This window comes from Crocodylus porosus, unplaced genomic scaffold, assembly GCF_001723895.1.
Source record: "Crocodylus porosus isolate Cpor-Errol unplaced genomic scaffold, CroPor_comp1, whole genome shotgun sequence".
Classification (NCBI taxonomy): domain Eukaryota; kingdom Metazoa; phylum Chordata; order Crocodylia; family Crocodylidae; genus Crocodylus; species Crocodylus porosus.
The window spans coordinates 179029451-179042710 of record NW_017728906.1 but is presented as its reverse complement, the minus strand read 5'-3'; the positions used below and the strand labels follow the sequence as shown (position 1 = coordinate 179042710).

The 13260-nt window shown below is 39.9% G+C and overlaps 1 protein-coding gene across 1 annotated transcript in view; it reads right to left on the bottom strand.

The window, feature by feature from the left end:
* MMP20 (matrix metallopeptidase 20) overlaps positions 1-10829 on the bottom strand; it is a 30484-nt gene extending 19655 nt beyond the window's left edge. Inside the window, exons 1-4 of the mRNA XM_019530271.1 lie at positions 10659-10829; positions 5364-5608; positions 2256-2404; positions 1626-1751 (exon numbers count right to left, since the gene is read on the bottom strand). Coding sequence (XP_019385816.1) covers positions 1626-1751; positions 2256-2404; positions 5364-5608; positions 10659-10784 — 646 coding nt within the window. The 5' untranslated portion in view covers positions 10785-10829. The remainder of the gene's footprint in view (positions 1-1625; positions 1752-2255; positions 2405-5363; positions 5609-10658) is intronic.
* Positions 10830-13260: the final 2431 nt, after the last annotated feature.

Here is a 13260-nt window from a genome sequence, read left to right as displayed (position 1 = left end):
TCCCAAGGTGGAGAACCTTGCATTTTTCGGTGTTAAACATCGAAACCATCAGGTTCTCATTTTCAATGATTCTATGATTCCATCATCCTCACAGACACCAATGGGACCTTTCTATACCCCCACTCCTTACAGTCCCAACCCAGATTGCTAGTATAACATTAATACAAACACTGAGCCCCTGGATATAACATAACCATAAAGGAGAAGCAGCCCTCTGCTTCTTTAAGATGGAAAACCTGTGCTCATCCCTTGTGCTGGCATATCTTCCACCCTGAGCCTTGCTGTTCCTACAGGCACCAAAGCAGTCAGTCTAGTGTCCCTGGGTATCTCTTCTGAGCATCAGCTCTTAACTGCATGGCTTGCAGGGCTAGACTACCCTGCCAGCCCAAGCCCCAGGCTTATATCCTGCCAGGGCCCTGCCCCTTTTCTGGTCAGCAGACTACTCCAGGGCTGTCTGCAGATGCTTGCAGGTGCTCAGCCGTGCTTGGCCTGCATTGCTCCCTTGCTGGCCTACTTCTCCCTTAGAAGAACAGAGAGGCCCAAGGTCTGTGTTACAGAAGCCATCAGGGGCTGATGAAAATCAGACTTCAACTTCTTCATGCAGGGTCTCAGGGCCAGAACGCAGAGGGGTGGGTGAATCTGATTTCACCTATTGGATGTCAGGTGCCGGGTTTAGATTCAGGGTGGTTAAAGGGTATTATCCTGGAAAAGGGATATTGTTAAAGGCAGATGGAGAAGCAAAATGGCACTGACAAGCATGCAGGCAAAGAACAGTGATTGATTAGTGACAGAGAAGAGGAAAATGAAGTAAGCTTATTGGCTGTGAGAGGGCAGCAGAAGGTGTGGGTCAAACATGCACATTCCCAGGGGTCCTTTTGGAAATTTTACCCATATCTGCAAGTTGCTGAGCAGTCTGGCTATGATCCACCAAAGCTCTTTAAGTACCTGATGATTAACAAACACTAAACAAGTGATGACTATTGACTTTAGTGACTATCTTGTTGTAACTCTATATACACGTGGCTAAATGACAGCCTCCTGGGTAAAGATACAGCAGCAAACATACACACAGTTCATATTAACCATTGTCACAAACTGTGATGGACTAAATTGCGTTCTCATTTCCACATTTGTTTGTCAGAAATAAGATCCTGGAGAAGCCGAGTTACTTCAGATTTGGAAGAATGAAATTTGACTCTTTCAACTTTTAAATTTGTTTGTACGTACTTGCTTTGATTTATACCAAGTTAATACAGTCTCTTGGTTTTTAACCCCAAATGAATATTTGTGGTGGATTTTCAACCCTGTCTATTAGAGTGTTGAGAAATTATATTGCTATCTACAGGTTCAGAGTCTAACTTAAAATTCAACAAAAATAACTTAATTTTTCCTTTTGTCCTTTTATATCTTAAAATATTCTGATATTCTTTAATTTGTTGTTGGGTCATACTTGTTTCTTAGCTCTGTCAGTGAAAAGATGATTTGTTTATCTATGATGAAGAAGGATTTTTCCATACTTCATGTCTGCAACATTTACTGTATGTTGATTTCTATATATGTATATGTATGTATACTACATCTTTTCAACTACTATTCATACTATTTCAACATTCACTACACATTACCATTTGTTCCCATTGTCCACTTCTCTGCATTGTCAAAATGAGTGTCCCCGCCTAATCCTTCACCAGGTGCAAAAGCATGTGCCAGAGTCCCACGTGGGCCATCAAATGGGTAGGAGTCACCATGATCTAGCAAACAGTAAAAGAGCATAGTAGGAAAATCACAGTGATTTCATAAATTAATAATTTACTAATGAGGAAGCAAAGCTCTTCCATTCTTCTGAAAACAAAAATGCAACCCCATTCATATGATGCCAATCAGAGGCAGTAATGACAAAGTTCTTTTTCACAAGCATGGGTTTAAATAAGGGCTAGAGAACAACCTCAGGAAAGGGAGTATTTATCTGCTTTCAGTAAGAGGATGAACAACACATTTAGAGAGGCCCCAGGTATCCATTCTACTGCATGTGTTATGTTCACATAGTACACTGTGAGATAGAGATAAAATGACATCACAGAGTAACTAATTTAGGTTCTAGTTCTACCATGAAAAAAGTATACATTTCAAGCAAATAACTAATGATTTTCGAAGTTTTACCCATGTTATCTTAGGGGGCAAAAGTGCTTGATCTTCAACAAGAACAATGGGACATCTTTGATGTTCACCATAATGGTGGCGGGTTGAATAGTTACCTCCAGTTTCAAATGATATCATAATATCTGCTTCTCCCGTGTTTGCTCTCACAAAGTTCAAAGGGGCTGCATTACTCCATGCTTTTAACCCCATCTCTACTGCCTTATCCACCTCTGCATGACTCAAACTGGAAGTGTATTTGGATACTCTATAAGAATAATAAATACATTAGTGCAGCTCCTTGGCTCTGGACAATCCTCCTGAAAGAGACAGTCAAGAATATTTAGCATTATTTTGGAAGGGTGGAAAATCCTAACATGAGTTCATACATTTGTCTTTAGTACAATATGTTTTGAATTTATTATCAATATACTATGTTGTGAGTTTAATTAACTGAGAGTAATATTAGCCTCCTGGTGTGCCTCAGGGCATTTGATTGTTGATGTGGCCACATGGTCTAATGACCTAGACCAGTGGTCTCCAAAGTGGGGTGCACGCACCCCAGAAGGTGCATAAGATGATCCATTGGGGTGCGGGAAGAAAATATTAGAACTTCTATTTATATTTATTTATAAATAAATAAATATACATATATTGGGGGTGCGTGCTCAAAATTTTTTACTGATAGGGGTGCACGATCAAAAAAGTTTGGAGACCAGTGACCTAGATGACCATATGGCAATAGAATCTTGACCAACAAATGGTAATAGAATGTCACCCTTTAGTGTCCAAATTAAAATGTTTTATGGTTGATTTCTTCACCCAAGTTTCTAGTATTAATTTTTGACATACAGAATAGTAAATAAAATGTTTTACTTCTTGCTTGGAGTCCCCCCCCAAATTAAGTACACGTTTTGCACAAAGGTGAAGCAAAATCGTCCTGGACACAGTCTTTACAGAAGAGTCATGTTTTGTGCATGGTGCAGGTTGAGGAGAAAGGGATAAAATGAATTTTGAGAATGGAATAAAATCAATTTTGAACTGGATAGGAATTTGCTAAGTTTTTACTTTAGCCTGATGTTTCACTGCCCCCTTTGGGATGACAGTGCATCCTTCATATCCAACCTGGCAGTCATATGTATCAGTAGGGAAATTGTCTAGAAGAATCATTTATTAGGCCAAATTCCCTCCCCCCCAAGCTGAAAATAAAGCCAAGTAAAATGTTTTCAAGCAAACAGAGAGAAGGGAAAATCATGTATGTGGGGAAAACGTGGGGACTTTCTAATTTTTTGCTATGTTCTTACTGAATTCTACAAGTCAAATTTCACTTAAAAATAAAAAAAATGCTGGTACAAGTTTCTTGTCATTAACATAAGTCTAACATAAGTATTATTTTAAAAATAGTATGAGGAGAATAAGTGTCTTTGAATTTTCCTCTTTTTCTGTTTTGAAAGACAGACCCTTCACTGTGTAAGTCTACAGCTACTTCTCTGTGGGTGCATCTGTACCAGAGGCTTACTGCACAGTAGCTTAATAACACTGCACAGTAGCATGCTGATCAAAACCCATGCTAACACGCCACTGCACAGTGTTATTAAGCTACTTCACAGTAAGTATCACAAAATAACTGTGTGCTGGCACTACTGTGCAGTAAATGTAGTTACGGCACATCTAGTTATGACTTCATTAGGCAAGTACCAAACAAAATGCGTAGCAACTACTGCACATTAATGAACGTGTAGACATGCCCTGTTTGCCCATCCTTAGTGTGCATCAATACCAGACAAAATATAACCCCAGCCACTGCAAACTCATGACTTCTCCTTGCAAATCTTCTCAGTGAGCTATGAGCAGTGGTGAGCAACTGAGACAATTTTAATATGAACCTTCTTGCCACGGGTAATTTATTTTTTCTTTGATAAACTTCAAAGCAATTATATGCAAAATTCTGTTCTGCAGTAAGCCTGAATAGATGGACAAAAAGTTGTGAAACATGCAGGAGAAAGTTGCATAACATTAACTCCGCTGTTTTGTTTATTGTTTATACTGCTGTTTTAATGATCCTGCCCATATATCAATATAACATAAGATCTTAATGTTCAGGCTCAGTACTGCAGCATCCTAGATTCATTTCCCTTTGTGAATGAAGGCTGTGAGAGATATTCAGCTTGTTGAATTTTTAAACATATATGTGTGTGTGTGTGTGAATAGGTATATATATGAATAGATAGGGAGCCAGATTTGATCAAATTATATTTATTTCAAATGATATACACCAATATTTTTATTTCACATTTTCTGTTATTATTAGTACTGTATAGCACTGTATTCTGTTTCTTATATGTATAGAGTGCCTTGGAATCATGAATCAGGATCAAAGCCCACCAGGCACTGGACAAATGTAAAAGTCTGTTCATTGATGGGTGGACCGTAATGGTGGGACCTGTCATAAAAGAAAGCCAACTAAGGGTCACCTTCTTTAAAGAATCCAGTTGATATTCTCTGCAATCCTTAAATCTAATTCATCTTGTTTACTGCTTGTGGGAGACGTAATTGAGTTCACTTTGGCACTAGTAGGACTGTTGTAGTATGTGGCTGCTGGCACCTACTGGTAATATCTTGTAATAGCAGCCAGGACTCTGGGGTTGTCTAAAACTTGGTCATGGATAGGTTATGTCAGAACTGTCATAGAAATCCATGGCTGCATCTACACGAGATGCTGACTACGCAGTTGTTACTGCTCAGTAGCCAGAGTTGTTGCACTGAGAAACGGCTTTTTTGTGATGCTGACTGTGCAGTAGCTTGGGACTAGTGCGGAGTAGCATTGCATCACGCTTCCTGCCACATGATGCTACTGCGCAGTAGTCATGAGCTACTATGCAGTCAGTGTCTTGTGCAGACTCGACCAGTGTGTAATAAAATTGTCTTATGTTGTGGACTGAGGCTGTAAATTTAAATTCTTTTTGATTTTATAAAGCAAAAACAAGTGAAAACAAGGTTAAGAATCCTGCAATGGGTTTGCATGGTGCATATTTATTATACATTAATCCTGTGATTTCTTTGATACCCTGTGCATTCATAGAAAAAATCCTATAGAGTTCATTACAAATGTTGTTTGCAGAATACATGAGACAAAAAATGCAAAGTACAAGGAGTAACATTTCAGAATACCTTTAAAAAAAACACCAAAACAAAAGTCCAACCAAAAAGACTCAAACACAAATTACCTGTAGGTCAATGTATTTTTTTTCCATTTGGGTTCACCTGGAAACAGGCGGTAGTTTGCCATATCAGGGACACCACAGCGTGGCCTCTTCATTACACTTATAGTGTTATAGTCTAAGTTCCCGGTAGCCTGAAGACCAAAGAACGCTTGCATTTCTCTAATTTTCCTTGTTATGGAACTGCCACCTGTTGCCATCTCCCCAACCTGGTGTCTTCCTTTCTGCGTATAATACTTGTCAAGATATTCCTAAGAGTGAGAAGAGTGAGTCAAGTACAGCTCTGTGTAACACTCGTTCTACATCTATTGATGATATTATCATACCATAACAATTAAGTCTGATAATTGCAATGCTGATTTGTAAATGAAATGCATATTTTAGACAGGACTAATACTGGGATGGCAGGAATACATGGCAGCCACACTGTAAAAGTATCAGCACAAGGAGCCTTGAAATCAAGCCATAGATTAAAAGTAGCTGTACATTTATCAGTAAGCTCATCTTGTCAGATCAGATTCCTTAATATAGAGACTTTTCTTGGATATATATCTTAATATGCCCATTTCATTATTTCTTTCAGATCATTTAGGGAGTAGGAATTAGAGCTGTGTGAAATTTCGCCGGTTGTTTTGTTTTGACAAGGTTTTGACTCATTTTGAGCTTGAAACGGCAAAATTGAAATGAAAGGTTTGAAACAGCCTCAAACCAAAACAAGGACAGTTGAAATGTTTTGAAAGTTTTGAAATGTTTCAAATTTTGAAGCTGGGCTTGCTTGCAGCTAAAGAGAAACCAAGGAGAGGGAGGGGGAAGACAGGGGAAGGACTGCTGTGATACTGACATCTCTATCTGGCCTGTGACTATGATTCTTTCCTTAGGTCCCTTCCAATCCCAGTGCTCTGGGGGAGAGATGGAAAAACAGCACAAAAAGCATTGCTTGAACTGAGCTTTCTCTGTGCCTTCACACTTACAAGTGATACAAGTTTTGCTCTGAACAGTTTGAGGTGCATATTCCCAGAAACCCCTGCACCTATCTCCTTGAAAGTTGTCAGGGTTCATGGCCTCAGCAGGGGCTACCATCCCTGCAGTTTTCACCCCACTGTGCCTTAACACACACACGACATGAGTTTTGCTTTCAAGACTTTGAGGTGAAGTTTCCAAGAAACCCCTGCACCAAATCAGGCAAGAAATGACAAAGTTATAGGCAGTTTCATGCTTCCCCTTTATAGCCTATGGGCGAAATGTCAAAACAGTATTGAGACAGTGAAACAGTTTCGACAAAATGAAACGGAACAGTGCTTTTGAAACAAAAGGAAACTTGAAATGATACACTGTCCCATCGAAAAGACAAAACAGAAGTCGAAACTAAACGGTGCTGTTTTGCACAGCCCTAGTAGGAATGATCTGTTTTGGGACAGCCATAGAAGTGACTGGCTCCCTCTCCCTTTCAGGATGCATTTCAGAATCACAGGTTGCTTTGAGCAGTGCAATATGTTAGTTCAGTTTCTGAAAAATTGAAACTTTCCATTTGATTTTTTTCCCCCCAACTTCCACTGGGAAAATCTAAGCAAAATATTTTGTTTTGGGTTGAACTGACACATTCTGGTTTGCCTTAATATTTGTTTCATTTTGGTTTGTTCAGCATTAGTCTCTGTTTGCCTTGGTGACTGTGGTGGCTCCTGGGAGTTGTAAGTGGATGCCTCATGCCCTGATTTCCTTCACAGATTGGACTTTTTGGATGGATGCATCTTCCATGAGTCACTGATATCTGATTTCATAGATTTCATAGACAAGGACTGGAAGGGACCTTGGAAGATCATTGAGTCCAGCCCCCCAGCTGAAGGACAGGAAGTCATCTGGGGTCAAAGGATCCCAGCAAGTTAAGCATCCAATTTACTCTTGAAGGTATTCAGTGTAGGTGCTACAGTACATAATGGAAGTCTCACGGCCAGAAGGGAATTGTGTGCCATGTACTTCAGTGATGGACCCTAGCTGAAAAAGAATATGGGAATATAAAACATTCAAATTACTTTCTTCAGGAAAGGCTCCCAGGATCTTGACTGTAGAGCTCCTTTGGGGCTGGATCCGGACTGGAGAGCTGTACCGGGACAGATCTGGACACAATGGTGTCAGGGAGCCACAGCGAATTAATGTAGCTGTTGCTCTTTCCCATTGTCAACAGGCATCCCTGACAGGGTTTTGTATCCCAGATTTTAGCAGTAAACCCTGCACCTGCTTGCCCTGCCCTCTAATTTCCAGTTCTTCTAGAAGTGCCATTTAACACTCCTGATTTCCATGTAACTAAACAAATTATTCTGTTCAATAAAAAATATTGATTTTGGAGAGGGATCAATTCTGCATGAAATCAATCTTGAAATACTGGAAGTTTTGAGAGACAGGAATTGCGGTTTTCACCAGCCCTATTTCATCAATGCTGTCTTGTTACAAAGCAATACAATCAGTAAAACTGAAGTAACCTGTAAGAAATTTATAAAAAGCCCAAAGAGACAAAACTATTTTGCATGATGTTTTAGTTGTCTTTTTTATGATTCTATAATTAGCAATATACTGTAATTATTGAGATTATCATTGATACTAGACCAAGATTGAAGAAATTATTGAGCAGCTGGTAATTTCTTTTTGCCTGAATTTGAGCTTCATAAATTTTAGTCATCTACTGTGCATTGTCTCACTTTTCTATGCTTCAGTTGGACACAAACAGTATTTTATCAAAATTAAGGCAAATCAAAATTCATCAAAATTAGTGTTAATCGAACTGCTAATCAAAATGAGTATTCATATGGACATGTAACCATGTCCTGCTTTCCTTATTTACATCATTTTATTCTAAAGCAATTCAGATTTGTTTCAGAAGGGGAAGTCTAAACTATAATTTAGCTCCTAGTCCACCAAGTAATTACTGTTCCAGGTAATTACTATTCAGCCTTTATTTTTCCTGTAAACAAAATTGTTTGAAGGTGTGGTAGTGGATGTCTGTACAAGTGTATGATCTAGAAGAGGATAAAGATCATGGAAAAAATTGCAGGTGACCAGTAAAATAAAAGCTACTGCAAACAGCAGTAAATACATATTTGAAAAAGGAGGCTAAGATAATCATCTAGCTGGGGTCATTTGATCCCAGCATTCATTCCTGCCCATGGCAGGGGGTTGGACTTCATGATCTGCTCAGGTCCCTTCCAAGCCCAACAACTATGAAACTATGAAAACAGCATAATTAGACTTCAAATATGTGAGCTAACATATCATGATGGGACAAATAGATGAGACAAAATATAAGTACATGTACAATGGGGAACAGTCTTGCAGGAAGATGGATTGATACATCTTTTCCATGCATCTATGAGACTTTCCCTATATTATTTTTGTGTGGTATGGAAATAAAGAGAACTTGAATTCCACTTCCCATTGTACTACTATTGCTATTACTTCTACATGATGTGGGAAAGTCATTTCACTTTTCTTCATCATGATTATTTAGACTTGAAGCTCTATGAGGCAAAGAAAAATCTTTCCTCATAAATGGCCTGTACAGAGCTTAGCACAATAGGACACTGATCTCAGTTGGAGCTGATAGATACTACTATTATACTGAGAATAAATATATTCACATATAACAAAAGTGAGAGTTTTGAATTTGACTTTATTTCACATTGGAGATATATATCGTAAACATGACATCTATTTAAAATATGTTACATTTGCTTTCTTTATCTTTAATTAATTTGGACTATTTGTTAAAAACCATTTACAAGAATATTTTGACATGAAATAAAACATCCCAAGGGGTCCAATATATACTAACAGAATTTGGTAAACTACATGCTATATGGCCAAATTATTCAAGCTAGTTTTCAAAACATAGCTTTGATTTTAAAGCTGTGTGAGCAGTAGTATGCTCTTATTCTGCATATTAAGCCTAGAAGAGCTTATACTTTATACTGTGGTTATGCTGCTGTTATTCCATTGACTTAACTAGAGTTACTCTAATTTACAATCATATCAATGAAAGACTAGTAGGGTCCAATATATCAAGTTGTATTCATAGTCAGTGACTCATGTTTCCTTGCAAATCAGCACTGATGTGTTAGCATGGATAAAACATATTCTTAAGTTATATCCAATATCATATACTGTAAGTTGCTCGGAGACTGATTTTTTTCCCCACCCAGCTATCCTGCTATATATCTTCTGTTCTCTAAACATTGTGATGATCAATACTTATTTTGGACAAAATTCTTCTCCCAGGTATGCAGATGCAATGTGGGGTATAGGGTGTGAGATTTATCCAAACCCAAATTTAGTTGTGACTGTTGAATAATTCAAGAAAGAATCTATAGAGAAAATATTTTCTTTAAAAGGATTTTAGAACTCTTGGGCATTTATAAACATACTATTTTCCCCACGATACGCTGGAGATCCACTGCTCCGCACATGAGCTGAGGTGAACTGTGCTGCTCTGCATGCAGTTGTATAAGCAACAATACGTGCATCAATGCACAGAAAATAGTTGCAGTGTGCTTTTGAGCTAAAGCACCTCTGAAGTGAAGGGGCTGGGGGTTCAAAAGTGCATGGCCACCATTTTCCAAGTGGATGTAGAACCAGTGGGCATATCTACATGTGCTTTATTGTGCTATTGCTACTGCACATTAAGTTTAGTATCTCTAATATGAAGTGCTAACTAAATGCATAGTAGCCAGTGCTATCATGCAGTAGCAAAGGTACATCATCTTTTTGTGATGCTTAATATGCAGCAGACTATTTCTACTGTGCATTAGTGCATAAGCATGGCTTTTTGCAGTGATGAGCTAATGCACAGTGGAATTAGTCTACTGCACATTAAGTATCTTGTGTAGATACACCCACTGGGAGGCATGGTGGAGAATACGGTAGTGGCATAACTATTTTTTTTTTTGCTTTCCTTGGTCGGGAGAGACAGAGCACTTGATTGTCTTTCTGAGAAGGTAAGAAGAGGTGACTGTATAAGGTGAAAGAAGGCTTCCATATCCAAGCTACAATGCAAAATAATAACAGAAAAAGATAACATCAAATAATTACTTGTAACTATAGGTAAACCCATAAAAACCTAGTAAGAAAAAATAAGTACATTAAGAATCACTCAGTTACTAAAGACACCATATACAATGAATTATGGTAGTATAGTGTCCAAGTACAGCTAGCTGCCAGGGAGATAATAACAAATGATGGGATTTCCCCTTATTTCTTTCTATCTATATAATTTTACTAACATTATCTCCCACAATGAGTGCAGGTTTTACTAACCTGTGCAATATGAAAATCTTTCCAGTTGGATGTCTTCAGCAATGCATACATTGCTGGGGCTGCTGCAGAACACTTCATAACCGTTATCAGAAGTAAAGAAGGGCAAAAGACATGAAGTATCTCCATTTCTTTCAAAATACAAAAGATGGTTTGATAAGACTAGTCAGTGACCCTGAGTTTCTTTTATAGACTCATTTAGGGCCATGTACTGAGAGCCAAGATGATTCATGTCTCAAAAGATAATTATACAGCTGCTTTTTTAATGAAAGGGTAACACACTGGTACTTAGACATTAAGAAAAAAGTTTAATTCTGACTTAAAGTCTAACTTAATTCTTAATTGTTAACTTAAATTTAACTTAACACTAACTTAAAGAAGTTACAAGAAAACAACCTTTACAAATGCAAATGAAACTTATTAACTTAATGGTACCTCTTCTTGGATATATATTCTACTTTTTTAAAAAATAGACTTTCTCACTTGCTTTGAATGCTCCACCTGACACCCAGAATTTTTTAGCCTGTGGGGCTGCACTTTGCCAGGCAACGTTTTAGAAGAGGCATCTGCACATGTAACCAGTTGATGGAGAATGGACATTAGCAGTAGTATTTTAGGGCAGGATTCTATTCCACCTTTTATGTATCCAAGTGGTCGTAGGTGACTAAGTGAGAAACTATTCCATCCTGTTCAAATCCTGAAAATGCATTAATGCATCTACTTGTATAACATACTGTCACCTTACCTTTAAGACTGAATCACAAAAAGGCACAGAAGACAGAAGGAGGAAGACCTGCTCATCTTTTGTATTATCTGCTTTTCAGTCACTCAAGCAAGGTGAAATTAAAATCTCACATCAGGTTCCTAAGTATACTTATCTGTCTAAAACGTGAAGTAGAATCAGACCCTTAGTATCTCGTGATCTTAGCAAACACAGCAGACACATCAGTTACTTACATATTAATACAATTTAGTTTTTACTTTCTCCTTCACCTCTAACTGGAACATCTGGTGCATATATTTCTGTGAAAGACCCTGGGATCTCTTCTGATATGAAGTCTTGTTTCCCAATTAATCTCTTCAGCCTGGCTAGAGGATTGCTGATTGTTGATAGATGTGGGATTGTTGATGGCTGTGTGATTGCTGCCTGGTCCTGACAGAAGCCCAACAAAGGGGCTGAGTCAGCCTAGGCCCAGAAGAGTATCAAAGGAATTTCCCTAGGTGACCAGGAAGTCTGTGACCAGGGAGCTCGGCAAACAGGGACTACAAACAGGGGAAGCAGTTTGCAGGCAGTTCTCAAGTCAGTTCGCGGGTAATAGCATAGCCTGTTACCACACAATCGCTCTCGGCTACTGCAGTGACTCATCATACCCGCAGGTGGTATCAGTGGTATCTCAGCGGCATCACTGAGACCTCCACCCAGACTATGGACCTCCACTCTGTGGCCCCAGACTGTGAGGGCTGCCTGGCATGGCTGCTGGCAACTGGGCATTCGGGCACCCCCACTTGTGGGGTGTGCTCCCTTGTGGAGTCTCTGTAGGGTTGGGTTGAGGAGCTCGAGGAGGAGATTTGTCAGCTGCACACCTTCAAGGCCCATGACGACTGCAACGATGGCTACTGCCAGACCCTTTTCCAGACTAAGGAAGAAGAGAAAGAGACAGAGATGGTGGCCAGCATGATAGCTAAGCAAGAAGACCCACCCAGAGCGACCTGAAAGACAGTCACCTCACATCCCAGGAAATACAGGACCAGAGCTGCTCCTCCCTTGGCCCTGTACAACAGATACACTCCCTTCCCCACACATGAGGAGGCTCCAATGGTGACAGCTGAAGAGAAGGAAGGTAAGCAGCTTGCTGCCACCACTAAGAGGAGGCACACGGTGGTGGTGGTCAGGGTCTCCCTCCTGCAGGGTTTTGTGGGGCCCATCTGCTGTCCAGACGCCCTAGCCTGTGAGGTCTGCTGCCTCCCAGGGGCTCGCATCTGAGATGTAGCAGGGATGATCCTCAGGCTTGTTCATCCCTCTGACTACTACCTCAAGCCCCTCATCCATGTGGGAACTAATGACACAGCCAGGAGTAATCCAGACCAGGTCTTGAGCAAATACAGGGATCTGGGAGATGGGTGCAAGGGGCTGGGGGTGCAGATAGTCTTTTCTTCTGTGCTCCCTGTTGCAGGTCGCAGTCTCAGAAAAGAAGGATGCATTGAGGAAGTGAACGGGTGACTCCAATGCTGGTGCCACCAAGAAGGCTTTGGAGTTCTTGACCACAGTGCACACTTCAGGGAGAGAGGACTCCTGGGAAGGGAAGGGATCTACCTCATGATGAAAGGTAAGGCCCTGTTCATTGTTACCAGATTTGCCCGCTACTTTGGGGTGTGCTCATTTATTAGGACTAGGGTCTTGGTAATTCTATCAATGTGCTGCTTGTGTTACTTGTGTTTTTATGTGGAGCTGTATCTCTCCCTTCTGCAAGCCCTCACCCCCAATGGAGCTATCTTGCAGGATTCAGTTCAGTGGGGCTGGGTTCCTCCAGTCCCCAAATCAGTCATACACACACACACACAGATTAACGTGACACGCCTGACCTGGCCGGGTTGATCAGCATGG